Source organism: Giraffa tippelskirchi, chromosome 9, assembly GCF_054371585.1.
Source record: "Giraffa tippelskirchi isolate mGirTip1 chromosome 9, T2T-mGirTip1v1.2.pri, whole genome shotgun sequence".
NCBI classification, from domain to species: domain Eukaryota; kingdom Metazoa; phylum Chordata; class Mammalia; order Artiodactyla; family Giraffidae; genus Giraffa; species Giraffa tippelskirchi.
Window position 1 is genome coordinate 140,160,393 of NC_137283.1, and position 26,985 is coordinate 140,187,377.

Here is a 26,985-nt window from a genome sequence, read left to right on the forward strand (position 1 = left end):
CCTCAAACAGCCCTATGAATTAGGTTCTATCAACATCAGCAACCACAATTTTTTTTGAGTGAAAAAGCAGACTCAGAGAGGTGAAATAACCAGCTTGAGGCTGCCCAGCAAGTAAGTGGCAGAGACAGGATTCACACTGAAGCACCCTGGTACTGAATCTCCTGCTGCCTCAACAGGCATTCCTGATGGGCCATGAAAAAACAGGTGAGGCAATGAATACAGAAAGAAAAAAGGTTATCCAAAGCATATATAAAGATAAGCAGAAACAAGATGGGTCAGTGAATAATGAAGTAAACCATCTTCTGCACCAGTCAAAAGAAACTTTTGGTTTCTGTTTTTCAACCATAGGTTGAGAAATACCAAATCAAAAAGCTATGAATTTGTTTCACCAGAAGTGCCAGTAAGGCATTATCCAACACAAATGACTATTTTCAATTTTACTAGTATTTACTAATGATGTTGGATGACAAAATGCCACCAATATTGTCAGTATAACTAATGAAGTCCATACTCACAATTTGAAGTCCTAGAATAAGTTTTTGGTTTCATGAAAACTTAAGCTCTAAATTGAAAGTAATTTTATTGTGGGCATGCCCACTGTTGAAGGTACACAGAGATGATGACATAACTGTTTAATATTTATCATCCCGGTCAATAGTTTTCATATATGCTCTTCCTCTTACCTTGTCATCAAAATTCAACAAATCACCTGTATGGGATGTTAAGATTTGTACCCAGTGCCTCATTGAGGAAAGAAGCTGACCCTTTGGGGTACCAAAAGGCTATCAGAATGTATTGATTTCATAAGGACCACCGATAAGGTTAGGGTAGTAATGGTGAGTAGCAATGAGGGGCAACAGAATACAGTTCTGATGAGCCATACCTAGCTCCTTCTGTATGCTGTCAGGGACTCCTGTAATAGTCTTTCTCCTTTTGACTTTCTTCGGTCGTCTTACCAGAGTGTCTGTGTAAATTAGAGACCGCCGAAGGCTGGCCTGGCGATCGAAATTCTCCCCTAATGCAGAGTAGTAGAACAAGCAAAGCAATGTTATTTTCAAGCAAGCCGACACCATGCACTTTCTTCCAGAAGCTTGTTGTAAAATGATAAGAAGGTATTAATAATGATGTTAGCCAGTCATACAATGATGAATGGATGCTGAAGGGCAAAAAGGGAGGAAAGCACATTAGCATCATAAGGCTGTTTTCCAATTTCTGGGTGTATGTCCATTCAAAGAAAGCATCTTGAGCTCATTTGCAAATGCAAACTGGTGAATAACACACTGGACGAGTGATTTTGTGTTATTTAAAAAATGGGTTATTTTGGAAGTGTTTCACAAAAGTCTTTGGTCACCAAAATCACGCTTTACATCAGCGTGTGTTTTGGTTCTGGTCACCAAAATCACACTTTACATCAGCTGGAGATGAATTTATTTGCTTCATCTGGTCCTCTCCAGAGACCAAAGTAATGTCTTGTCCTATGTGACGAAACAAATAACTTAATCAAGAATTCCTAGGTGAAGACTTTTCTTCAGTCAAGGAGGCTCATAATTTGAATAGACCGAGGTAATTGCTATGGTGTGAGACACAATGATAATGAAAAAGCCTTATAATGATAAAGTACTTTTATCACAATGAGACCCAGTAGCACTGCGGTTTGTTAAATCTAAACTGCTTCTCACTGTTTCTCAATCACTTTTCAAAAGTTGATCTAAATTCATTACAGGTATGTTGAAATCAAACCCAGAATGCCACATCGAAGTTTTTTCTTTCTAGTGTGTAAGTTGTGTGATTATCACACCATGGGATACCCTAAAATAGTTACATATCAATTACTGTTTGGCCTGCTTTAAATTACTTGACATTTGAAGAAAAGTTTTATAGCATTGACCTTATTAAATGGTTCTTCTCAAAAAGAGATTTAAAAAATACACATGTAAACATACAAAATACATACTTCCATATTATAAGAAAAGTTTAAAAATTATTCACTCTTTTTAGCAACACCGATGCACATTCAAAAGTGGATATGCTGTGAACAACGTATCTTCTATTTTAATAGGAATACATTGTGAACAGAACCAATAAGGTTTTAATCAAAACAGAGGATTAAAGATTGGAATGATCAAAACACATTTCACCTACAAAGCAACAAACTTAGATGAGGGCTTGTAAATTTGAAAATGCTCGCAACTTTGTTCCTAACGGAGAAAAAACAGAAATGATTCAGAGAAAACTCTGAAACACCAGAAGGTACCATCACTGTGATAAATGCATCACTATGTACAATAGCAAATATGGCCTGTAAGAGGCCAGTCAGGACTTCACTGGTTCATTTGTTTTCTGTGGCAGAGGAAAAACATTTTCTTGGCTCAAAACATTAAGAATGGACAAAATATTAACAGACAGTTGCATTTAGTTTCCAGGTTTGCTTCCTACACAAAAAACAAAGATAAACCACCCAAGCTCCAAGGAAATTAAAAAACAAACTGCGAGGATGAACACCTAAGACATATACCATTACTGGTGCCAAACTCTCCATCCTTCATCATGACCTAAAAGGACTGTCTCTACTGGGTTAAACATTTCTGAAGGGCAGGGACCATGATCATGCACCTGGGCATCGCCTGTGGCATTCAGCTCGATGCCTGACACAAAGTAGTTGTTCAGTAAATGTCTATTGAATTGAGAGGGATTTAATTATTCCTTTTCATTGAAAAATGGCAGTAGTCTGTCAGGGTTACTACTCAGAAATCAATTTAGCTAGCTCAAACATCAGTCCAAAGGCAGTTTGTAGGAACTGCTTCAGCATGTTTACTCATTCTATTTATCTTCCAGGTGTAAGAGCTGCTATCCCACATGGCAGATTAAACAACATACTCATATGCACATTTTATTTTAAACATTTTTTTCTCTTCAACTCTTAGAACAGGATGAGTTCCCACAGGACACAGGACTATGACTAAAGGGAGTAAATCGATTTTCAAGCCAGCAGCTCATTGTGCTAATGTTTTCTTCCTCTCTGCCTGGCAAGCATCTCTCTCCATTTGAAATAATGTATTTATTGGCATTCTTTCCTCTGCTGAACTGTACTGAAAACCAAATAGAAGGTCAATGTTCACCCAAATAAATGAGCACATGACAACGCCCTACAGGAAGCTACATTTTATCTTCTTGTGCTTTGGAAATGTATCATTTAAAGAGGGGGGGGGGGAGAGTTGTATAACCTATGTCAATTCAACCACTAAAAGTAAACAAATTTAATGCTTCTTTATACCAGAATATCAGAAAAACTACTTTTTTATGAAATGTATGTGTGTATATGTACACACACAGATCCAGAAAAGGGACCAATAAATATATCATTAGGCATTTGCCTTCTACATTTCTGAAAATGTTAATCACTCAAAAGTAAACTGCATTTTCTCCTAACTCGTATTGCTCATTTCTTTATTGTCATTCACCTCGCCTGTGTGGCATTTTCAAGGCCTCCTTTTAAACTCTATGTAATTCATATCCACTTACTCATCAGACAGGAGAGAATAAAGTTCAGAGGCTGACACTCTCTGCTGTCGTGACAATGCGTTTCACTGTAAATTATTCTTTATTCCTGAAAAATCTATTCTGCTTTAAATTTCCTAATTTCACGGTAATGCATTTTATCTGAATTCCATTAAAGGATTGTTACATTTCATAGCACAATCTTACAATATTAATTCTGAGGCTTTTAATCAATCAAATAATGTAATGCATTTTCTCACAGAAAATACATAGCCATATAAACATTACACTTTGTTCTGAAATACAACTATATACAAAAATACTTTCAAAAGTATGATTTGGTGAATGAGAATCATACTCAGAAAAATCAGTGCTATTTGCAAAGAGAATGGAATAAAATGCCATGCTATTCCTGCAAGGCTTAAGTACAGTAAATGTGGGAAAATGTACATGGAATTGAAAATAATTCATGTACTTATTAAATTTCTCTTGAATTCAAAAGAGTTTTAAATGTAATTTTTAAACATCTTGTAAGGTTTAAAAAAATTTGTCAATAACTATCAAAATGTTTTTAGTCCCTTACAAGCTCACCAGTGCCATGGTAAAAAACTTTCTAACAGTAGTCAAGAGCCGTAGCCTCAGAAACATAGCAACGGTATGATGAGTTTTCATCCTAATTTTTTATGAAAACTTATCCTTATTGATCACCTGATTTTTTTAGGTTCTAGCCTTATAAGCCAGATTTTGTATGAGCTGATTATCAGTATGACTACCAGTAACGTTTTCACTTGAACACAGTCTAATGTCTGAAGCTACCAACTCTTAACATGTCTATTTTGCATTTTGTACACTCCCCAGACCAATGATCTATCTTTTCTGCAGGATATGGAAGTGACAGGGCAGGAAAATTTTGATACTTATTAACAGTTCTCTATGTTTGTGAAATACTGTCTTTGAGCTTTTACGTACCTTGTCACTTTAATTATCACAGATGATTAAAACCTGAATATAATATTCTGTAAGAACTTGAATTTCACATTTGGTGATTAATATTCATATGCCAGCCTAACATGTTTTACATTTTTTATATTTAGAAGGAATGGATTTTTATTTGATGATTACAGAATTCAAATTATGGAGATCAAGATATAATTTTACTATTCTATTAGGTTTTTTTAAATGTTTGTTTCATATTTTTATTTCAGGTAATTTTCCCCTTTTTCTACTTGAGAAAACAAGAAGGTAAGAAAATCATTCAGAAATATTAAATGTGTTCTTTTTCACTTTTATAAATGAGTTAAAATAGCCTTTTAGAAAGTAAACCTACTTTTTTCTCACCCAAGATCACATTTAGAAGATATTTCCATATAGCCAAAATATTTTAAAAAGGCAATTCAATTAAAAGACACACTTTAGCTGAGTGGCTGGACCACCGAGTTCTCTGACATCAGCCTTTGGTGATACAGTCTACAAATCTAAAAGCAATAGATATTTGACATGCATACACATATACATTTTAGTATTCCCTTCATTCAACAAAGAGCAGGAAGTCAGACCACAGCTATCTACCTCTGTTGTATGAATGATATGCTAAGAGCATATACCAAACAAAGAGCCATAGTCATTCTCCCAGAACATTTGGAACCTGTCCACAGCACAAAGCATACCAGTTATGTTAATGGGAACCACGTCAGCCTGGACTGTTTGGGCTTGCTGCCGCATCTTCTCTTCCGGTGTTGGCAAGGGAAGTGACTTGGTCCAGTTGGTTTGAGTATGAAGGTCAGAACAGTCACTTGACGTTGGCGTCTTAGGTCTCCTGGTGGAAGTAAGTCTTTCCTCTTCTGATGAAGAGATAGAACACTGCAGGGGAAAAAAGTGAGAGGAAGCCATAGTGTGTAATTGCTGGCAGAAACACTTAAAAATACATTAAAAAAAAAAATTAAACTGATTTGAAGCAAGCCAAAAAAAAACTGGTCACATTTAGGAACAAGAAGCAATGGTTCACAAGGGAATCGCTCATCATCTTGCATGTAACCCATAATATACATGATTTGCTAAGGCCTTAGTCTCTAAGCCATGAGGACTGGAAAAGGTTTTGCTGACCCAAGAAATTTTTTCAGTTCTTCCTGTTTCTTTCAATATTTACTGTGATCAGAAAGCTTATGGATTTAGTTTAACATTAGAAGCCCAGAGAAACATCGTGGATTTGATCATCAGTCTCTATTTTTATTAAAATTTTCTTTTTGCTCCAAGTAATTTCTAGCCTCAATCTCATTTCCTTTAGGCACTGACCACAAGTTTGAAAATGATAGAGCTATTGTTGTTCAACTATCTGTGCTCTTTGGAAACTATTTACATAGAAAAAGAAAAATCAACTGCGAAATTGTTAAATTATCAGAAGCTGACTGAAGCTCTGCTTGGAGCCTATCAGAGCCCCAAGAAGACATTTCTAGCAGTGTCTGTTTTGCTACACATTAACATCCTAACTGGGGAGCCCTTTTCAATACCTTTCTTCACTCACATCTTAAAAAGTATAAGCAAGAAAGTTGTTTTGGCAAGCATTTCATGATGAACTTCACCATGGCTCCAGCAGCTAGTTCTATGACAAACGCCAAGAACTGAAAAAAATTGCCACAGGCTCGTACATGCTAAGCTGCTTCAGTCGTGTCTGACTCTGTGATCCTAGGGACTGTAGCCTGCCAGGCTCATCTGTCCATGGGAATTTTTCAGGCAAGAATACTGGAATGGGTTGTCATGCCCTCTTCCAGGGGATCTTCCCAACCCAAGGATCAAACATGCTTCTCTTATGTCTCCTGCTTTGCAAGGCAGGTTCTTTACCACTAGGGCCACCTGGGAAGCCTGCTACAGACTCAAGAACAACAACAAAAAAGGGTAATTGACTTTTGTTGAGAAATGGCAGTTCATAAGCATAATAAACGCCTAAGAGCTGCTCTTCAAGTTGAAAGCCTTTAAACTACTACCTAAGGCATTAAGACAAATTTTACTTAAAAATGAATGAATAAATAAATAAATAAACATTCCCAAGGGAATACCTGTAAAACTAGCAGCCAAGTCAATTCAACACTCTCCACCACAGCACAGCCCCCTAAAGGGGTAATTGCTATCCTGACTTCTAACATCCAGCTTCATTTGCCTGTTTTTGAATTTTCTCTAAGGGAAATCATATTATATTTTCTCTTTTGTGACTTACTTCTTTCATTTAACACAGTATTTGTGAAGATTTATCTATCTTTCAAAAGCATGTCTTGATACCTTTCCAGATCTAATGCAAGTTTCTAAGAGGATATTAGTAAGACATCTACAGAAATACATTAGTTAGATACCCTGAACAGAAGAACACCACTATCTCTGTTTACTGCTATTGAATTAGCCTTCCTGAAAAAATCTGTGTTTATTCTACAACTAATAGCACTCCACATATCTGAAAAAGACTACTCTAGAGTTATGAAAACAGTGTAGTATGGAGACAGAGTCCTAAGCTAAGAATCCAAAGACCTGAGTCTATTTGCTTTATATTTTTCAGTCTAGGGACCCTGAAGTTGTTCCTAAACACTGAAGTTTCCTTTACTGTAAAATAGGGCTGTACTCTCTGCCACATCCCACTAAGGGTACTTGTGAACCTCATGACATGATAGCTATGAAAAAGGCATTGTGGAAATAAAAATATATATATATGAATAGACATCTCAATGTATGAGATTTTACATTATTAATACATAATACTTATAAAATGATAACCTACTTTCTTTGCCACCTAGGGAAAATGTGAAATGTTTGTAATTAAAACTGACAAATAAATATACTCAATTTATTGAGCATGTTACTGACATCTTATTATGACACTAAATTGCATTGTATCGATTCATGTTTGATCCAACACTGGTTAAAATGATCACATGTACTACAGATCCTCGAAAGGCAATTAAGGCTTCCCACGTGGCTCAGTGGTAAAGAATTTGCCTGTCAATGCAGGAGACAGAGGACACGTGGGTTCGATTCCTGGGTTGGGAAGATCCCCTGGAGGAGGAAATGGCAATCTTCAACCAAAGAAATGTTTGAAAGAATTAAATTAAGTCATGGAGATCAAATCAGTCAATCCTTAAGGAAATCAACCCTGAATATTCATTGGAAGGACTGGTGCTAAAGCTGAAACTCCAATACTTTGGTCACCTGATGCGAAGAGCCGACTCACTGGAAAAGACCCTGATACTGGGAAAGATTGAAGGCAGGAGGAGAAAGGGACAACAGAGAATGAGACGGTTGGGTGGCATCACTGACTCAATGGACATGAGTTCAAGCAACCTTCAAGAGACAGTGAAGGACAGGGAAGCCTGGCGTGTTGCAGTCCTGGGGTCACAAAGAGTCAGACACCACTGAGCAACTGAACAACAAAGTCATATCAATGTAAATCAATTATGTCTATCCTTTATGCAGTTGTGACACTCAAAATAGGTTTGATATACAATACTTATTATCTACCCTCACACTGTAGGTACACAAAACACACACAAATTAAAATTAATTTTATTTGAGAATTTCATGACAGTTTGTGTAAAGTTCACATTCAGCTTCACATGCCTGAAGTTGAATCTCAATTTAGTAAATTATGTTACTCTTTCTGATACATATATACATAGAAATAATTTTTCAGGCAGTCTTGAAATATAGCACAGATTTTAAAGGCCATAAGAAGCAAATCTTAATAGGCTTAAAGGAAAGCAAAGCTTCAGCTTGATGGAAAATAAATAGCATGGCAACACCCTACCGAGAGGGTTCCCTCTTCCATGTGACGTCTGCCTAGGGAGATGGTGAAGCACTGTTCTAATGGTCTGTATTCTGCTCAGTGGGACTCATCAGCCCTGGTAACCTACTTCTCTTTCAGTTGACTGAGATTGTCAGATTCGATAACTCTCACAATGAAACAGATCTTCAGTTCAGCCTTGTTGTCACGGGATGATCACCAGGGACTGCTCCAGTATAACAACTGACAAAGATAATCTCGTTTATAAAGTATTCCCTTCCTTTGCGAGAAAATCCCAGACAAGCAGGGCACAGATAAAGTTATATGCAAATGTGACTGTTACACAGTGCCACAATCTACTAAAGAAAAATAAGAAACCAGGATGGCACTCCTTTCAGAATGATCCGACTCCCATTGCTCTCAGTATTTATAAATACAGCAGGGGCACAGGAAAAACCTCATCCATCTCAGCGGCAGAACACATCACAATTACTCTATTAAGATGGATACTGGAATGCTGTGGATTATTACCTTAGCCTCTTAACTCTGACCTTGCTGGCCACCCTCCCCTTCTCCCCATCCCTGCTTTAATAGTCTATTCCTCAACACAGAAGCCCAAGGGATCCTTTCAAAACATGTCAGATCATGCTGCTCCTGTACAATCTTACTAGAACCTACAAGACCCTACATGACCTGTGAACTGGCCCACTGCTATCTCTGACCTCATCTCCTACAATCCTTCTTTATCCTACTCTAGCCACACCATCTTCCATCCAGTTCCTTGTACAAACCAAGCACACTCCTGCCTCAGGGTCTTTGCACATGATGTTCCCACCATCTGAAATGCTCTTCCTCTAGACATCCTCATGGATAGCACCTTCTTATTCTTCAGCGGCTTAGTCAAGAGTCCCCTTCTTGTTGAGGTCTTAAACCTGCTAACCTGCCTAAAATTTCAACTCCTCCCCAATATTTTATATCTCCCTTTTCTTCTTTCTTTTTTCTCTTTAGTACATATCACCATGATACATCTATTTTAGCTATTTATCTTGTTTGTCTCTCCCTTGAAAATGTAAGTTTCAGGAGGCCTTAAATCAGAATTACACAGAGTGCGGTTTCACAATTAGCACAATTCCTGTGCTAAAAAGGAGTCACCATTTAGTGACTGATGTCTCAATACCTTGCCCTAGGTTACAGGCTTTATAGGAATTGGTACCTCATTTAATCTTCATAGCATTAGCCTCATTTTGTAAATATGGAAATGGAGTAAAGCAACTTTACTTGTGGAAAGTTGACAAGTGGGCAACGGATTAGAACCTACAGCTGGCCTCACAGATCTGCTGCTAAACAGTGTAAAATAACAACTTGATAATATTTGCAATAAATTACTGTGTTTCCTAATCTAAACATAAAAATATCCATTTATATCTCTTCATAAGAAAAAGATCTTTAAAAAAAAAAGAATCTATAGTAAAGTCAGCAGTGTGGTATAATGAATGGAACACTATAAGTATCAGCACACTGGCTCTGTCATTTACCAGCTATATGTTTTGAGCAATTCAAGCTCCCTGTGTTAAGAACAGAATAACTTAAATAGCATCGCCATGCTTCATGTTAAGGGATCCCTCAGTACAGGGTGAATTTTTTTTTTTAATATTGCGTTTAAAGTGGACTTGCTTTTGGAATTTAAATGCCGCTTGATTTATAAATGCAGTTTAATTGATCAATAATGTTCATTAAAAAAAATAATGTTCATTAATATCTCATATCCTTAATCTGGAAGGAATGGACAGTCACAAATGAAACGTTAAGAAACCATGATTTCTTGTGCCAAATTGCTTAATTCACAAAGGGAGATCACCTGCCATACCAGGAGTTGTTTTGTGAATTTTGAATGCTGTTAAGCACTGCATTTCAGAACTTTGAGGTCCTATCTGGAAATCAGACAAGTTCCCACCAGATGGATGGTGAGGCCCGAAACATGGTCTCTTTGGCAGACTGCCAAGTTATCAAAAAGTGGACTTAAGTGAAAAACACATTTGCCCAGGCTTTTTTTTTTTTTAATCTGCTATGCTTTTAAAAATTAGAAAACCTAATTATAACCAGAGTTAAACTTAGCATTCATTTAGCAATTATTATATAAAAACAGATATTGAACAGATGAAATTATATAGAGCACCATTTAAGAGGAAAGCCACATACATTTCAGTCCTTTTTATAGGACACTTACTTAGTCTATGGTGTTTTTCTCTTCAGAATTAAACCCTTCTTGGGTGGACTCTTTCTTTTTAAAGATTCTAGATAGTTTATAAGGTGCCAAAATGTTTGCAGTCTTTTTTGGCTATATGCTTATTCCACCTTTAATATACTTAGACAGAAGCGATCCTGACTTCATTCTCTTCTCTCCTTATTCCCCTTCCCCCTCCCCTGGGCTCTGGACCCAACAACAAAAACCAGGGGTAGTAGTTTTGGGGGGAAAACACACAGAAACACAGTTTGTGGCCCATCCAGAGCTCCACAAAGGCCAGGAGATGGGTTCCACATTCCATTATTAAATAATTTCAATTGTTCCTTCTCTCCTATTCAATATATTACCAAAATCCAGCCCTTTCATCATGGGCTCTAAACTTTGTTACCACGTACTGAATTGAAATATTTTGGATTTAAACTATCACATATAAAGTGAACATAAATGTTCAAAATGATAACATAATTTCTTGCCTTTAATGGTCTTTTATTATAATAAATCATATATACAAAGTATGTAACATAACAATGAATTTTTAAGAACCTATTACCCAACTCATGACTTAAAATATTACCAATAATTGCATCTACCCCATACTGTTTCCTGCTTGCCTCGAGGTAACTGCTCACCTGAATTCTGCGTTATTTATTATGCTTTTAACTTTTGTTATGTATGTGCATAAATATGTCTAAATTACATATTTAGACTTGCTTAGTTTGTATGTAGTTATACAGGAATACTTACAAAGGTATAAAAGCATATGATTATATGAAGTATTAAATTCAAGTTTATCTTCAAATAAACACATATTTGAGTCCATAAGATGCCTTCTTTATCAGCCATTGTGTCCATGATACTTTGCCATTCTCTTTAGTGTTATTTACTTACCATTATGTTTCTAAGCCATATCCATGTAGTTATGTGAGCCTATGGTTAATCCATTTCACTGAAGCATACATTCCATTCTAATACATTTATTTATCCATTCTTTTACTGATGGATGATGGGTTGAAAAAGATGTTCATCCTATTATCTCAACAAGTCAAAACTCAACAAAACTCAACAAGTCAAAACCAAGAGAGTGGTTAGCCCGTGAGAGATAAAGCTAAGGCTCAATTCCACATACTCATTGTTGAGGGAAAACAGGCTCTGGAGCCACAGATCTGGGTTTCAATCCTAGTTCACTTTTAGGGGTGAAGGGTGTGTTCACTATCTTGATTGTGGTCTGTCATTTGAGACATGTATGTATATGTATGTCAAAACATATTAAATTGTGTACTTTAAAAGTGCATAGTTTATTTTATATAAATTATACCTCATAATGCTCTTTGTAAAGAGAGGGAGAACTCTGTTTCAGGATTTTAAAGCTATGTGATCTTAAGCAAGTGGTGTGATTCCTCATAGACACATCTGTGACCTGGGTACAAGCTGCCTTACATGGTTGCGGTAAGAATTAAGCAGACTCACAGGTAACACTAGCCCAGACTCTGGCTCCTGAGCTTTTCCATGTGCCAAATGCTTGGCTCCATGCTGGGAATATCAAAATCAATATGGTGGGGTGCTGTGTGGCCTCCCGTCTCTGCCCTGATCTAGAAGGGAAGGCAGATATGAATAGAGCCTCATCCCCGTGTAACGGGATGTGTGGAACAAGAGAAACTGGAGCAAGTAGAGAGACGCCCTCGCTACTCGAATGCATAAAGGCCTGAAGTGAGAGACCACGATCTGCTCACCCTGCCTACACAGGACAGAGCAACAAGCGCCACAGATCTCAGAGCAGCGACCACACGGAACCAGCAAAAACTCCTCTGTGTTTCCACTGTGTCCTGCAATCACCTACCCAGAGAGACCCAATAAGAAAGTAACTGTATCTAGAATCATGTTTCTAGATAGTTAAGTGACCCAAGGCCAGGGGCTCTGTCTGTATATTGAGACTAAGCAGGACTTAACATGGTTTTTGAAAACAATACCGTGAATAAATGAACAACACCAAACAAGTCAAAGACAGAAGGAAAAGTGACAACAGCAGGCATAATGAGAAGGAACTTGGGTAATTTAGTAATCTTGTCCTATTATTTCACCAATACGGGGCAATGAAAAGAAATGAAATATAAAGTGAGAAGCCCTGCGTTCATGTTTTCTCGAATACGTTCTGGCTATGTGATCTTGGGAAAGTAATTTAACATATACGAGTCTCAGTTTCCAGATGGTTAAAGTGATAGCAATAATTATTAAAAATACTGATTTTTATGGAAGTTCTTGTGAAAATGAGATATAATTTGTGAAAAAGTTCTGAAGTGTTCTACTATTATTATAAAGTGAGTACCAGTATATTAGCCACTGGTAGTTCTACACACAGATGACCTGTAAAGTCATAACAACTAGAAAGCTTTAGTAATTGCTGAAACCTCTCAAATTTATTGCCTTAGGTAGGAAATTCTATGTTTGTGGAATAAAAGACTTAGAATGATTGAAAGAGTAGCCAAACTTTCATAAAACCAGACACTGTCTACTGAGCTAATTTCTTTGAAATCTGGTTTGAAAAACCAAGCATTTTAAAGATATCAGTCATTATTATTTGAGCACATACTGTGCCAGGCACCATGTTTAAGGATTTAAAAAACATTAATTCACTTCAGCCTCACAAGCATCTTCAAGGTGGGTAAGGCAATCAAGTAATTTATTATCAAAACCAGAATGCCTTTGAGAGTGAAAGGAGTACTTTTAATAATTACACAGAACAGCAGCCGTAAACCAGGACTATCCTGAGCAAAACCAGAGCATGTGGTTTATGACCCTTCACAGTTGACGAAACTAAAACTCACAGAGGGAAGCAATTTGCCAAGGCCACCAACTTCGACAGGTGGGAAAGCTGCTCTAGACCAGTCTCCCAAGCATCACCTTATACATGCTTCCTACACGTTAAGAGTAAGGCCACTGTCCTTTTGTTATCTTCAAAATCCTCCTTTGATTTAAATCTCTCATATCAATAAAGACTAAAACAGAACCTGAGATGATGCCAGTTCAAAGAAAAACAGAGACTAGAAAAGAAAATTTCAGTTTCTATCAATACCATGAAAGCCAACCATTTATTGCCACAATCCCAGTCTAATTTATCTGTCTGGGGAGAAGGGGGGCAAATTTTACACAAGAGATTGAGTAACTTATGACTGACACCCTTTCTGCTGAGACAATGCTGCCTCTGTGAATGTTTCCCTGATTCAGTGAACATGTCATCAAACATAACCTCCCATAATGGCAGTTAGAGATATGCCCTCTCAACTCACAGGAAGTATCCTGTCATCTATAACTGAAATTTCCTTCAAATACCTGAATCACCTCTTTGGTAGTACCTGGCACACAATGCAAACTAACAAAACAAAAAACTGTCAAGACTAGAACAATACTAGAGCAACGGCTTACTCTTTGATTTCACAGTTGAATAAAAACGTTATTTTGTGAGATTTCTCAATCCCTTTGCAGACAGCATTTTTTATGCAGCATGTTTACTATGTAGATGACATATATAACATATACTTGGAAACAGTTCAAGCAATTTCTTTTCTTGCTACACTACATCACTACTTTGAAAGATATATATGTGGAAATCATCAACAAAATAACTTTCACTATACCATGAACACAAGTCCTACTTGGGAAATGTTTTGTATTTGGATAATTACTTTGGAATGATGAGCCAGAATAAATAACCAAAACAGACATCTCCTAAGTTCTCTGTTCTAATTTATATGTCCTTAACTTCTGCCTCATTAGCAACTCTCATTTTAGGAGAGTGCTTTTATCCTAAGCACATAATAAATGCTTAATTATTACCTGTTCCTTCTTCTCCAGAGTTCACCGCTGTTCTCACCATAGCCTACTTTAGAAATACAAAGTTTTCCCAGTAGAATTTTCCTTCTAAATTGACTTCTGTATACTCTGTATTTAAAATGACCCCAACTGCTAGAGTGACATTTAAAGACATGATTGCAGTCAGGGGTCTTGGTCTTAACATAGAGACTATAAACTGTTAGCTTGGAGCCCCTCGTACAATGAATGGATCCCCACCTGATCTCAAATGCCAACTTCATCATATGCATATATGCATGCAAAGTTGCATCAGTCATGTCCAACTCTTTGTGACTCTGTGGGCCGTAGCCAGCCAGGCCTCTTTGTCCATGGGATTCTCCAGATAAGAATACTGGAGTGGGTTGCTATACCCTCCTCCAGGGGATCTTCCTGACCCAAGGATGGAACCCTTGGTCTGTTATGATCTCCTGCATTGGCAGGTAGGTTCTTTACCACTAGTACCACCTGGGAAGCCCTAAAAAGTTAGGTCACTTCCTGGACTTTACATTCTGTTTTTAACATTCTGTTCTACTGATTTGTATATTCAGGTGCCACACTGCAGTGACTCCTGACTCTTTATGTTTTAATACCTGGTCAGGCTGGTTCTCCTTCCCCATTGCTCTTCTAGTTTACAGCTTTGCCGGTAGGAACCTTGGACTCAGCCTCTCCAATCCTCTCTCTCCTCCTCCCAACCCCTAAAAGAATTCCACACTAAAACAGAACAAAACTACTCAATTTTTTATTGCTACTGTGTTAATTTTTAAAATTAACTTGGTCAGAATTGACAGCTTTTTGATATTGAATCCTCTAATCTAAGAGCATGTTATATCTTTTCATTTATTCAAATCTTAGCTGTGTTCCCATAAAATATTTTAAAGCTTTTTCATATATAACTTGCATTTTTAAATTAAATTTTTCCCTACTTTGTTTACTATAGCTATTTTAAATAGACTTTTTCTACTATCTCTTCTAACTTGCATATGTAGATATGAAAGTTATTGATTTCTATACATTAATATTATACCATATGTATATCTATACTATGTTATAGTGACTGCAAATGCCTGTCTTATTCTTTGTTCTAATGAGAATGGCCCATTAAAAATTATGTCGGATTTGGTGACAGGTAGGTACTTTTGTTAAGTTACAAATATCCACTTGTTCCCATATTATTTTTTAATCAAGACTGGCTGTAAAATTGTATCAAATGTTAATATCTACGGTTTTTATATGATTTTTCCCCTGAAGTATATTAACACAATTAATACATGATTAGATTACCTATTGATGAGCATCCTTACATTACTATGGAAATAAATCCAGGTTGATTTTGAAATATTCATCTCATAATGAGTTACTAGATTATGTTTCCTGTTATTTTTAATTTCTAATGCCAATATTCATGAGTGAGATTGGCCAGTTTATCTCTGATTTGTGTAGTCAGGTTTTAGTATCAGTGTTAAAACTAATTTATTATTATTTTTTAATTTCACCTTTTCCTTCTTTTTATTTGCTCTCAGACAGTTTCAAGCACTGGATTAATCTACTCTTTAAAAACTTCAGTAGATTCTTCTTTGTGAAACTATCTAAGCTTGGTGTTCTTCCTCAATTTGGTTCAATTTTTTTTTACTATTTCACTTTTCCCCCAGTTTTATTGAGATACAACTGACTGACATTAATATTGTGAAAGTTTAAAGTCTACAATGTGATGATTTGATGCATATATATTATAAAACAATTACCACAATAAGGTTAGTTAACACCTTCATCAACTCAGTTACTACTTTGGAGGTCAATATGGTGTAATTTTTGATACAATTTTTTTTAACGTGGAAATTAGTCTGTTAATATTCCCCCTCTAGATGTTCTAAAGTCAGATTTGATACTTTAAATAAATTAGAAAACCAGTTTCAACATTAGCTATGTATTTCATCTAACAAAAGATATATATAATTTTTATTCCTAATCATAAAATCTGTTTGAAAAATGTTAGTGATTTCCTATTAGCTATGCAATAAGAGCTAACTCTTTCACTTGGCATTGCCCATCTGTAATCTTACTTCAGCCTCCCTCCAACACTATTCCTGTCATCACTCTTGGTGAACTCAGTATCCACTGAGCTGTTCCATCTAACACCTGCTCTGATCCTTCACAACCTTACCTCCAGTATGCCTCAGCCACCCACTCTTAGGGACATGCTCTAGACCTAGTTGCTACATAATACCTGAACTGCAATTCTGGAGTGGTTCACTAACTGATAATCCTACAGAATTTGCTCAAGATGTGAGAAAAAGAAAAGAATCAAGAATGTGCCCAATGATTTTGACTTAAAAATGGGTAGAAAGAAGTTGAAACTTACTGAGGTGAGGAAAACTATAAAAGAATCAGGTAAGTTTTTTTTTCTTTTGGAAGAGAGATGTGAGAATCACATTTGAATTTGAATCAGTTTGAGATAGCTGTAAGAGACATTTAAGTGGAGATGGACAGTAAGCATATAAATGCATGAGTGTGGACTGGAGCTTAGAAATTTAGAAAACTTCCATGCATGGAATTTAAGAAATAAAGTTAAGAGGTAGTATTATTCTAGGAATTAGGAGGCAAACTTCAAGTCTTAGCTCTGCCACTTGCTGTATGCATCACTTGCATCTTCAAGGCATTAATTCCTTTATCTAGAAAGTGGTGAGTGTAAGACTGTTCTCTAAGATCTTTTTGAACAGGCTGTTCATCCTCCATTCAATTAACTCAATAAATATTTATGCAGGAGAACAGAACTGGAAGAATCATATTCCCTGATTCAGGCTATATTACAAAGCTACAGAAATCAAAACAGTATGGTACTAGCACACACAAAAATAGATCAATGGGACAAGATGAAAGCCCAGAAATAAACCCCTTTATCTCTTAATGTCTTCCCCCTTTCCCTCCCTGCTTCCTCACCATTCACACAGCCACTCTTCAGATCTCTAGGTCTTTAGTATGTCTTACCTGTTATAAGAGCCCTATAACTATTCTTTTTACACACTACACCCTCTCCCAGCCCCTTCTCCATTTCCTAACAGTCCAAGTAAGAAGTTCTCTTTCAAATATTACCATATGACAAACACTTATTGTAGCATGTAATATATACAAAACTTTTTATTCTGGTGAGTTCTCCCTACCTGAGAGCTGTAAGTTTCCTGAGGCACGTCTGTACATGCTTAATACCTTATTAATCTTTGCATTTTGTAGTATCAGGCATATGCTATATATATTTATTCACTGGCTGCTGTTTCTTCCTGGAATGTCCTTCTCCAAGATTTCTGCATGGCTAACTCTTTTAATCCCAATCACCTCTTTGCTTGGGAAAAACCTACGCTTTAACTTAAAATTGCAGCCTCCTGTTCTATTTTACTCCAGAGCACCCATCACTAAAACAGCATCATTGCTTACTTATTTTCAGTGTCTCAGCACCAAATCAAAGCACTACAAGAGAAAAGATTTCTTCTGTTTGCTTCATTGTTACATCGCCAGCACTTAAAATATTTCCTAGCACATGAGGTGCTTAATAACTATTTGTTTTAAAAATGAATTATAATTCTGTGTTTAAAGTAGTGAGGTGATGGACATGTTAATCAGTCTGACTGTGGTGGTCATTTCACAAAGCACATGTATATCAAATTATTACACTCGAAATTATATATAATTTTGTCAATATACTTCAATAAAGCTGAAAAACAATAAAAACAAAACAAAATCCTTACCATGTAATTCATCTCCTGATTTTAATTTTTCTTACTCACACCAACAAGGAAAAAATAAGTTTTAAAAAATTATAGACCACATCAATTCTGAAATAGCTGCTTTTCCTATTATGCTAAAAGACTTTTTTTTGTATAGACCTTCTTCAGCTTACAATGGGGTTTTGTCCAAAAGACCCATTATAAGCTGAAAACAAATGTCAAAATGCATATAACTCACTAACCTATCAAACATTACAGCTTACCCCAGCTTACCTTACATATGCTCAGTACACTTAACATTAGCCTAAAGTTAGGCAAAATCATTTAATACAAAGCCTATTTTATAATAAAGTGTTGCAAAGATAGTATTGAGAATTCCTTGCGTACCTATCACCCAGTCTTCCCTAACATTGACATATTATGTCATCGTGGTACATTTGCCAAAACTGAGATTAACACAGGATAATACTACTAACTAAAAAACAGACTTTATTCTCATTTCATGAGTTTTTCTAACTTAGGTCTTTTTTCTGTTCTGGGAGCCAGTTGAGGATCATGTGTTGAATTTAGAAGCCTTACCTTTGGATCTGTTTCTTCATCCTCATCTTGGTAATCATCACAGAGGGGACTGGAGTTGGCTGCAAAGGTGGGTCCTTGGGAATAGTACTGAGAACTCCGGTAGCCATCCCGCCGTAACTTATCACATTCTGCAGGGGTAGAGGCCAGGGAGGGGAGAAAGGGCTTTAAGAACCAGGATTTGCTTACTCCTTTTTATTTACCTTTTCTCGCAATATTTCTCTACATACAATAATGATTTAAAATAATAATAAAAATGATGATAAAAAGAACTAAGAGTTAGCAAAGCAGCTACCACAGCTTATAGGCCACGTTAATACACTTCAAAGGGACTGCTTTATACCTCTCAAAAACTCTCTGAGTCAGGGTAATTACATTACTTTTATTGAAGTATAGTTGATATACAATGTTGTGTTCATTTCAACTGTATAGCAAGTTGACTCAGATATACATGTATACATTTTTTTTTAACATTCTTTTCCATTATGGTTTATCACAGGATATTGAATATAATTCCCTGTGCTATACAGTAGGTTGCTATTGTTTAGTCACTAAATCATGTCTGACTCTTTTGCGATCCCATGGACTGTAGCCTGCTAGGCTTCTCTGTCCATGTAATTTCCCAGGCAAGAATACTGGAGTGGGTTGCTATTTCCTTCTCCAGGGGATCTTCCCCACTCAGAGATCAAACCCAAGTCTCCTGCATTGGCAGGCAGATTCTTTACCGCTGAGCCAGCTGGAAGCCTGTCCATCCTATATATGATAGTTTGCATCCACTAATCTCAAACTCCCAATCCTTTCTTCCCCTACTCCCCTCCTCCTTAGCAACCACAAATCTATTCTCTGCCTGTGAGTGTGTTTCTATTCTGTAAATAAGTTCATTTGTGTCATATTTTAGATTCCACATATAAATGGTATCATATGATATTTGTCTTTTTCTGATTTACTTCATTTAGTATGATAATCTCTAAGTCTGTTTATGTTGTGGGTATGTACCACATCCTCTTTATCCATTCATCTGTTGATGGACATTTAGACTGCTTTGATAGCTATTGTAAACAGTGCTACTATGAAACAGGGATGCATGTATCTTTTCAAATTAAGAGTTTTGTCTGGGTCTATGCCCAGGACTGGAGAAGGCAATGGCACCCCACTCCAGTACTGTTGCCTGGAAAATCCCATGGACGGAGGAGCCTGGTAGGCTGCAGTCCATGCGGTCGCAAAGAGTCGGACACGACTGAGCGACTTCACTTTCACTTTTCACTTTCATGCATTGGAGAAGGAAATGGCAACCCACTCCAGTGTTCTTGCCTGGAGAATCCCAGGGACAGCGGAGCCTGATGGGCTGCTGTCTCGGGGGTCGCACAGAGTCGGACACGACTGAAGTGACTTAGCAGCAGCAGCAGCAGCATGCCCAGGACTGGGATAGCTGGATGACATGGCAACTCGATTTTTAGTTTTTTGAGGAACCTCCATACTGTTTTCCATATGTACTATAATTTTTGACATGTAAGAATTGATGACGTAATTTCACATCAAAAAATGCCAGTGATTCTCATGTGAGCCTTGCTTTCTAGACTGATCAACTGGAAGTGAGAAATCATGGATTATAATCTCTCATTCTGTTTTTACTTCCAATTTAATTTGATGCTAAACAGCCTGTAATCACTGCGTGGAGTTTATCACAAAGCTGGGTGGCAGTCTGAGATGTCTTCCAGTTCATGGAGCAATGAATGGGGCCATTGGCTGCTCAGAGACTGGGGATTCTCTTCAAGGAGGAACCACTGCACTGATAACTCCCATCAGTTGAGGGAGAACACAGCAAGGGTTCTAATGACATTTTAAAGTCCCAGGAGCTCTCCTATGACTTAGATACCTCAGAAAAGTATTTGCCTTGCAAAAGGATTCCCCACAGTGTTGTTTTAAATATCCATCTTGCTAAAGGAAGGTGATAGGTGTTTGATTTTGGGCAAGTTTCCTCTTTGCACAGTTTTACAAAACCATGCACCTAATGGCACAGAACTAAAGTAGGGCATCTTCAGAGCTCCCTTTTAACGCTAGGATCTAAGCTGCTTCTTCAAAGAGGAGATGAGCAGCTGCTTCAGTGGAGGGATAAAAATAAAAAAATCCTCACTCTCCTGTGTTACCTGTCTCATGGTGGGAGCAGAGAGTCAAACGAAAACTACACATCAGATTTTTTTTAAAACTCCACAGAAATAGTCACAAGGCTCTTTTAGAATGCCAAGCTAACTGAAAAATTGTACAGGTAATCATAAGATAGTTAAACACTAATACTTCAGTAACTTATGGGCTGAATAATGTGTGGGCTGGACTGGCAACCAATGCTAACTAACATTGAATAAAAAAAGAAAATTTTAAAAAAATTTCTGAAACCTCCAGAGTACATTTGAAAAAATGAGGATTTATAACACTAATCAAACCATTTTCAGTGAAAAAGACTTCCACATTTTCTCCAATATTTCACAATTTCTCTACAAAAATAAATAGTACAACCAGATTCTGTTCTCATTCCTACAGGGATGTTACAAAAAGCATAGTTAGTTTTCAAATGGTGTTCAGTGCAGAGTTCTGGGATTCTGTAAATATTTCACTTTTTAAAAAGATTTTAATTATTTCCTTTTGGCTGTGCTGAGTCTTCATGTTACACGAGCTTTTCTCTAGTTGCGGTGAGTGGGGACTACTCTCCAGTTGCGGTGCACAGGCTTCTCTTGTTGTGGAGCATCAGCTCCAGGGCGCATGGCCCTCAGTAGTTGCAGCTCCCACGCTCTAGAGCACATGCTCAGTAATTATGGCACACAGGCTTAGTTTCTCCATGGCATGTGGGATTTTCCCAGATTAGGGATCAAATCCGGGTCTCTGGTACTGGCAGGCAGATTCTTTACCACTGAGCCACAAGGGAAGCCCGATTTTATTTTATTTTTTTATCTTAAAGCTAAAATAAAACATAACACTCAACTCCATAATTCTACATGTCATTAATTTGTATTGCTAAATTAACTTTTCTGTAGCCCTATAAACTGAAGTCTCCTAAGGATTCAGGGTGAATCTTGTAAAACAAACTAATAAAACCTATTATCACTGTAAGTTACTTATCACATAATTTGGTGCTTTCAAATAGTTACCAAACAAAACAAAACACAAAGTTAAGGCCAAGGCCCTTTTAAACCAAATCCTTTTTTTATTCAAAAAATAATCCTTTTCACCCTCATTCACTGACCTTAAGATAAGTACAAGTCTCAAATTATAGAATTTTATAGTACTAAAAAATCTGTTCTCAATATCAGGTACCATGTAAGAATGTGTTTAAAAAAAGATTCCTCTGCAAGGGACTGCTAGGCTAGGTCATCTCTAAAGGTGGTATTCATTCTGATATTCTTGGCAATAATATTAAAAACATCCAAAATGTTATCATCAAAAAAGACAACAAATCACAAGAGTTGGCAAGAATGTGGAGAAAAAGTAACCCCAGTGCTGTTGGTGGGAATGTAAACTGATGTCGCCACTATGGAAAACAGGATGGAGGTTCCTCAAAAAATTAAAAACAGAACTATCATACAATTCAGCAATTCTGCTTCTGGGCATTTATCTGAAGAAAATAAAACAGTAACTCAAGAAGATATATGTACTCCAATGTTCATTCACACACACACACACAGAGGAATGTTACCCAGCCATAAAAAAAGAATGAAATCTTGCCATTTACAATAGCATGAATGGACCTAGAAGGTATTATGCAAAGTGAAATAAGTCAGACAAAGACAAATACCATACGATTTCACTGACATGTGAAATTTAAAAAACAAAACAAACAAATTGGAAACAGACTTAAAGATACAGAGAGCAAGTGGGTGGTTGCCAGAGGATGGGGGGATGGGGTTCTGCATAATAGGTAAAGGGGATTAAGATGTACAAAATTCCAGTTATAAAATATATAAGTCATAGGGATGTAATGTATACCCTTATATAGAACATAGTTGATAATACCATAATAATTTTGTATGGTGACAGATGTTACTAGACTTACCATGATCATTTTGCAATGTATTTAAATATCAAATCAGTATGTTGCACACCTAAAACTATACTGTACATCAATTACACTTCAAAATTTTTTAATTAAAAGAAAATTAAAAATAGTCAATGACATACCTGTTAAAGCTTATAAAACCAAAATACTTCACAACTGTCATCCATATATTAAAATCATGAAAAGCTGGCAATTGTTAGTACTCCCAGTATGTGTCATCTTTCAAGCTTAGTTTAAAGGACAATGTCTTTTCTTTCCATAGTTAAGTTTATGTCACAAAAATGTTTAAATAGTGGTATAACAAACTAGCATATCAAATGAACATGGTGCTCATCTAAGATTAAATTAGGCCATATAAATTTATGGCAGATAACCAATTTTTAAATTACCAGATTAATCTAATAAACTCATTAATTAATTCATTATCTAATTAATCTAATAAACTCTTCGAGTTCCTCTGTCATTTATCTTCAACTCTAATGGGAAATCTAGGAAAATTTCCTCTTGTCAAGTTGCAGAGGCCCTCAGCTTCTAAAACCTTGGCTTTGTTCATTAAAACGTGAGTCTATGGAGTGAGATATAAGTGAGTACTAGCAATCATGAATAAACAAAGACTTTTCAAACACTAAACTGATGGTAAGGGCAAGGCAAAGTATAACTTAGAGCCAGGTTATGCCAGCAACCACAGGCAGGAAACATGATACTAAATGTAATAGAAGCTCTCTCTTTAACATGTATGCTTCTTGCAACAGAAATTTAGAGTAAAACCGTGCTATTGTTCTCCCAGTACTGCTCAGATAAAGGTGTCACTGTTTGTAGTGTCCTCTGGTTTCCCAGCCACAAATTTCCTCCTCCTTCCTGTCCTGTCCAGCTATTTTCTTTAGCACAAGAACAATGGACAAATAACTTAGGTGACCAAAGTTTTAAATATAGAAGCAAAAAATACTGTCATAGGCTTAGACATCTTATGAATTTAATACTGTTTTGTCCTCCCAACCTTCACATATTACATTATTTGTTGGATTTTCTGCTTTAATATTTTAGAAATGTTGAGGGAATCTGCTGCAAGAAGATTTAGAGTTATCTTCAAACTCATTTTCTCTACCGGAAATCCTTGACGAATTTCTAGGCTCTCTGTTTTGCTCCTAAGTGTAATGAATTAGTGATAATGAGCTGGAGTATAAAGCAGTCACAAATACTTCCAAACCCCAGGGGCTTAATACAACAAGAAGATGCTTTTCTGACTCTGCACATTCTCCCGGTCCAGGCAGAGGTTGCAGTCACACGGAGATCAGGCCGAGGGAAGATTCTCCTCAGAAAGTGCTCAGACCATCACGCAGCAGCACTACTAGCTCTGGAAACTTCTGCCAGAAGTAACCAGGTTACTTCCTCTCCTGTTTCTTTGGACACAAGTCATACGTCCACATGTACCTTCAGAGGTGAGAAGGAAGGGCAACCTTACCTCATAAGCAAGGGGAAAATCCAACTATTTCAAACCAACTCTAATGACTCCTCCAGAGACAACACCGAATCTAAGACTTCCCAGATCCTTGTCACACATTCTCCCAACACTTAGCAAATGTTTGCTTTCAATCCTTCCTGAATAAGGTTGAGAAATGTGGGATTTGCAATGAAAAGCTACATTTGTGTGTTTCCAGTAACAGAACATTACCCACTGCGGGGGGTGGGGGGGTGGGGGGGTGGATTGGTGGGTGGCGCGGCCGTGGGACAGCTCTATGGAGGAGCAGCTGAATGTCTGTAATTAAGACAAACCAGGTACCACTCACGACCTGTGAGCACCTTAACCTCCTAGAAACTCAGATTCCACTTCTAAAGCTGCGTCATTACTTCTTTGGAGAAGCTGTCATGAGAATCAGTCAACAAGTATTTCCGAGAACTCTGCTCTTTCAGGTAAGAGACTAGGTCAGGGTGTGTCAGGACTTGATACAGAACCCTCCCACTTGGCCAGCGCTCAAAAAACACGGTCACTGATGTCAACATTTACCACATAAGCCATAACTACCTCAAACCCTCTCGCTTTTAAAAGTCAGTAAGCAATTCCATAACAAGACCTGCCTGGCTACACAGTTCTTTAAGATTCTATAGTTTGATCAAACTGTTGGCTACATCTTGACTAAAACATCATGAGGTTGTATTTCTTTTCCTGCATATGACACTCACACAGGGATTCTCTTACTGTCAGTGGCCTAAACATTTATTTCTAACTCCTCTCAATACAAAAAAAGAGCACAAATTTTTGAGTTGATCTAAGTACAAAATTTATAAACCTAATTGGTTTCATGTAACACAAAGCCTTATACTTAGGAGAATTTTTACACTAAAAGGGTATCACCCAGATGCCTGGTAAATGTATTCGATGTTTTGTAACTTCTAAAGCAAGGAGAAAAAAGGATCAAGGTTTTTTGATCTGAAAGTATGTGTGCTGGGTTGAACTGTGTCCCCAGAAAAGAAATGCTGAGCTCCTAACCCCCAGTACCTATGACTGTGACCTTATTTACAGTCTTTCCAGATGTAAGCATGTTAAAATGAGGTCTTTCTTGGGTTCTAAGCCAAGATGACTGATGTCCTTATGAGAAGAGGAAACAGGGACACTGGGACCATTTGAAGACACTCTGACACAGAGGAAAGACAGCCAGGTGCAGACAGAGGCAGAGACAGACTGGAGTACGCGGCTCCGAGTGAAAGAGCACACGGCATCACCAGACACTGGAAGAGGGCGACCGCAAGAGGCTGAAGGGAGTATGGCCCTGCCAACACCCTGATTTTGGACTTCTAGCCTCCAGAATTGTAAGACAATAAATTTCTATTGTTCTAAGTCACCCAGTTTGTGGCACTTTGTCATGGCAGTCCAAGGAAATTAACAAAGATGGAACCAGGAGATGCTAAGATGTGAAAGACGTTCATAAGGATCTTTGAAGAAATGGGGCGGGGTTCCCTTTGGTAGGAATCTTAGAGCATCATGGTGAAGAAACTGCAACAGGAATTGGGCATCTGGAGTTGGCTGTTTGGCTGCTGAAGAGCTGTGCAACTCTGGGCAAGAAACATCTGCCAGCTTCAGTACCAAGCTCTAAGGTTCCAAGAAAAGTTAGCCTTTGTAGTAGGAAAAGGCAAGACGTAAAAACAACTCTCAGCAGACATATAGTAACTGCTGCGTATTACTAATATTAACTTTGATTGAGGGTTCCCTATGAACAAGCCATTGTTCAAAGCACTTTACACAGAGTAAATCATTTACTCTCCACAATGATCTTAAGAGATGAGGATAACATCTATATTTTATGTACAAAGACTTTCAGAAACAAAGAAACTTGCTTCAGTTGGTGGAACCAATATTAGACTCCAGGTGCTCTGGCCACAAAGCTGGTGCTCTTTCCTGAGAGTGTCAACTTGCTTATGATGAGAAACCATCCTCCTCCATGTCTCTGGGTTGCTGTTGTTTAGTCGCTCAGTCATGTCTAGCTGTTTGTGACCCCATGGGCTGAAGCCCGCCAGGCTCCTCTCTCCATGGGATTTTCCAGGCAAGAATACTGGAGTGGGTTGCCATTTCCTTCTCTAAGAGATCTTCCCAACCTAGGGATTGAACCCATGTCTCCTGCACTGGCAGATGGATTCTTTACCATTGAGCCACCAAGGAACCCCATATGTTTCTGTGCCACACTTAATTATATATAAAATAACACTGGTCTTTATCTGATAAATCAATAATACATTTTTGGGTTTTAGAAATTAAGAAATTGAACTAGTTTTACTAGAGTTTTTTCCTATACTTAAATTTCCATAACAACAACAACAACAAAAATATGAGTACAAAATGCAATAAGTATTGTTCATCTTAAAGAATGTTGGTATTTAAGCTTTACTACAGTTAAAATTAGAGATGGACTCTTAGCTTTTCCTCAAAGGGAAAGCAGGTCTGTAGTTGAAAACACTACCTATCTCATAAATAATGAAAATATTAGCAGACTCAGCATTTTAAGATGAAATGGAAAATCCTTTGATCCTTTCTGAAAATTATTGTATAAATTCTTCAATTTATACTAATTATACATATTAATATATAATATATACTATCATCACCAGTTCCCAAGTCCTCTTACAGCTGATGGTATCCAGGGTCTACTGGCTGGCAGTGGCAGACGCCATGCTTACAGGGAACCCAAGTCACTGCACTACTTCATGACAGCTTCCCCCAAATCCTTTGAGGTTTACTTCAAATCCCCTTCTTCACAAAGCCTTCCCTAGTTACTACAACCTTCTGTGTGTGTGTGCA

The 26,985-nt window shown here is 37.3% G+C and overlaps 1 protein-coding gene across 16 annotated transcripts in view; it reads right to left on the minus strand.

The window, feature by feature from the left end:
* NHSL1 (NHS like 1) overlaps positions 1-26,985 on the minus strand; it is a 400,302-nt gene that overhangs the window by 16,879 nt on the left and 356,438 nt on the right. For 7 of the 16 annotated variants that reach the window (XM_081528899.1, XM_081528896.1, XM_081528900.1 and 4 more), the window contains 3 exons: positions 18,650-18,777; positions 5,166-5,358; positions 884-1,015 (listed from right to left, as the gene is read on the minus strand). In XM_081528899.1, coding sequence (XP_081385025.1) covers positions 884-1,015; positions 5,166-5,358; positions 18,650-18,777 — 453 coding nt within the window. Of the gene's footprint in view, positions 1-883; positions 1,016-5,165; positions 5,359-14,941; positions 15,063-18,649; positions 18,778-26,812; positions 26,942-26,985 lie in introns of those variants that run through there. The other 9 variants (XM_081528897.1, XM_081528904.1, XM_081528902.1 and 6 more) reach the window with 4 other exon arrangements.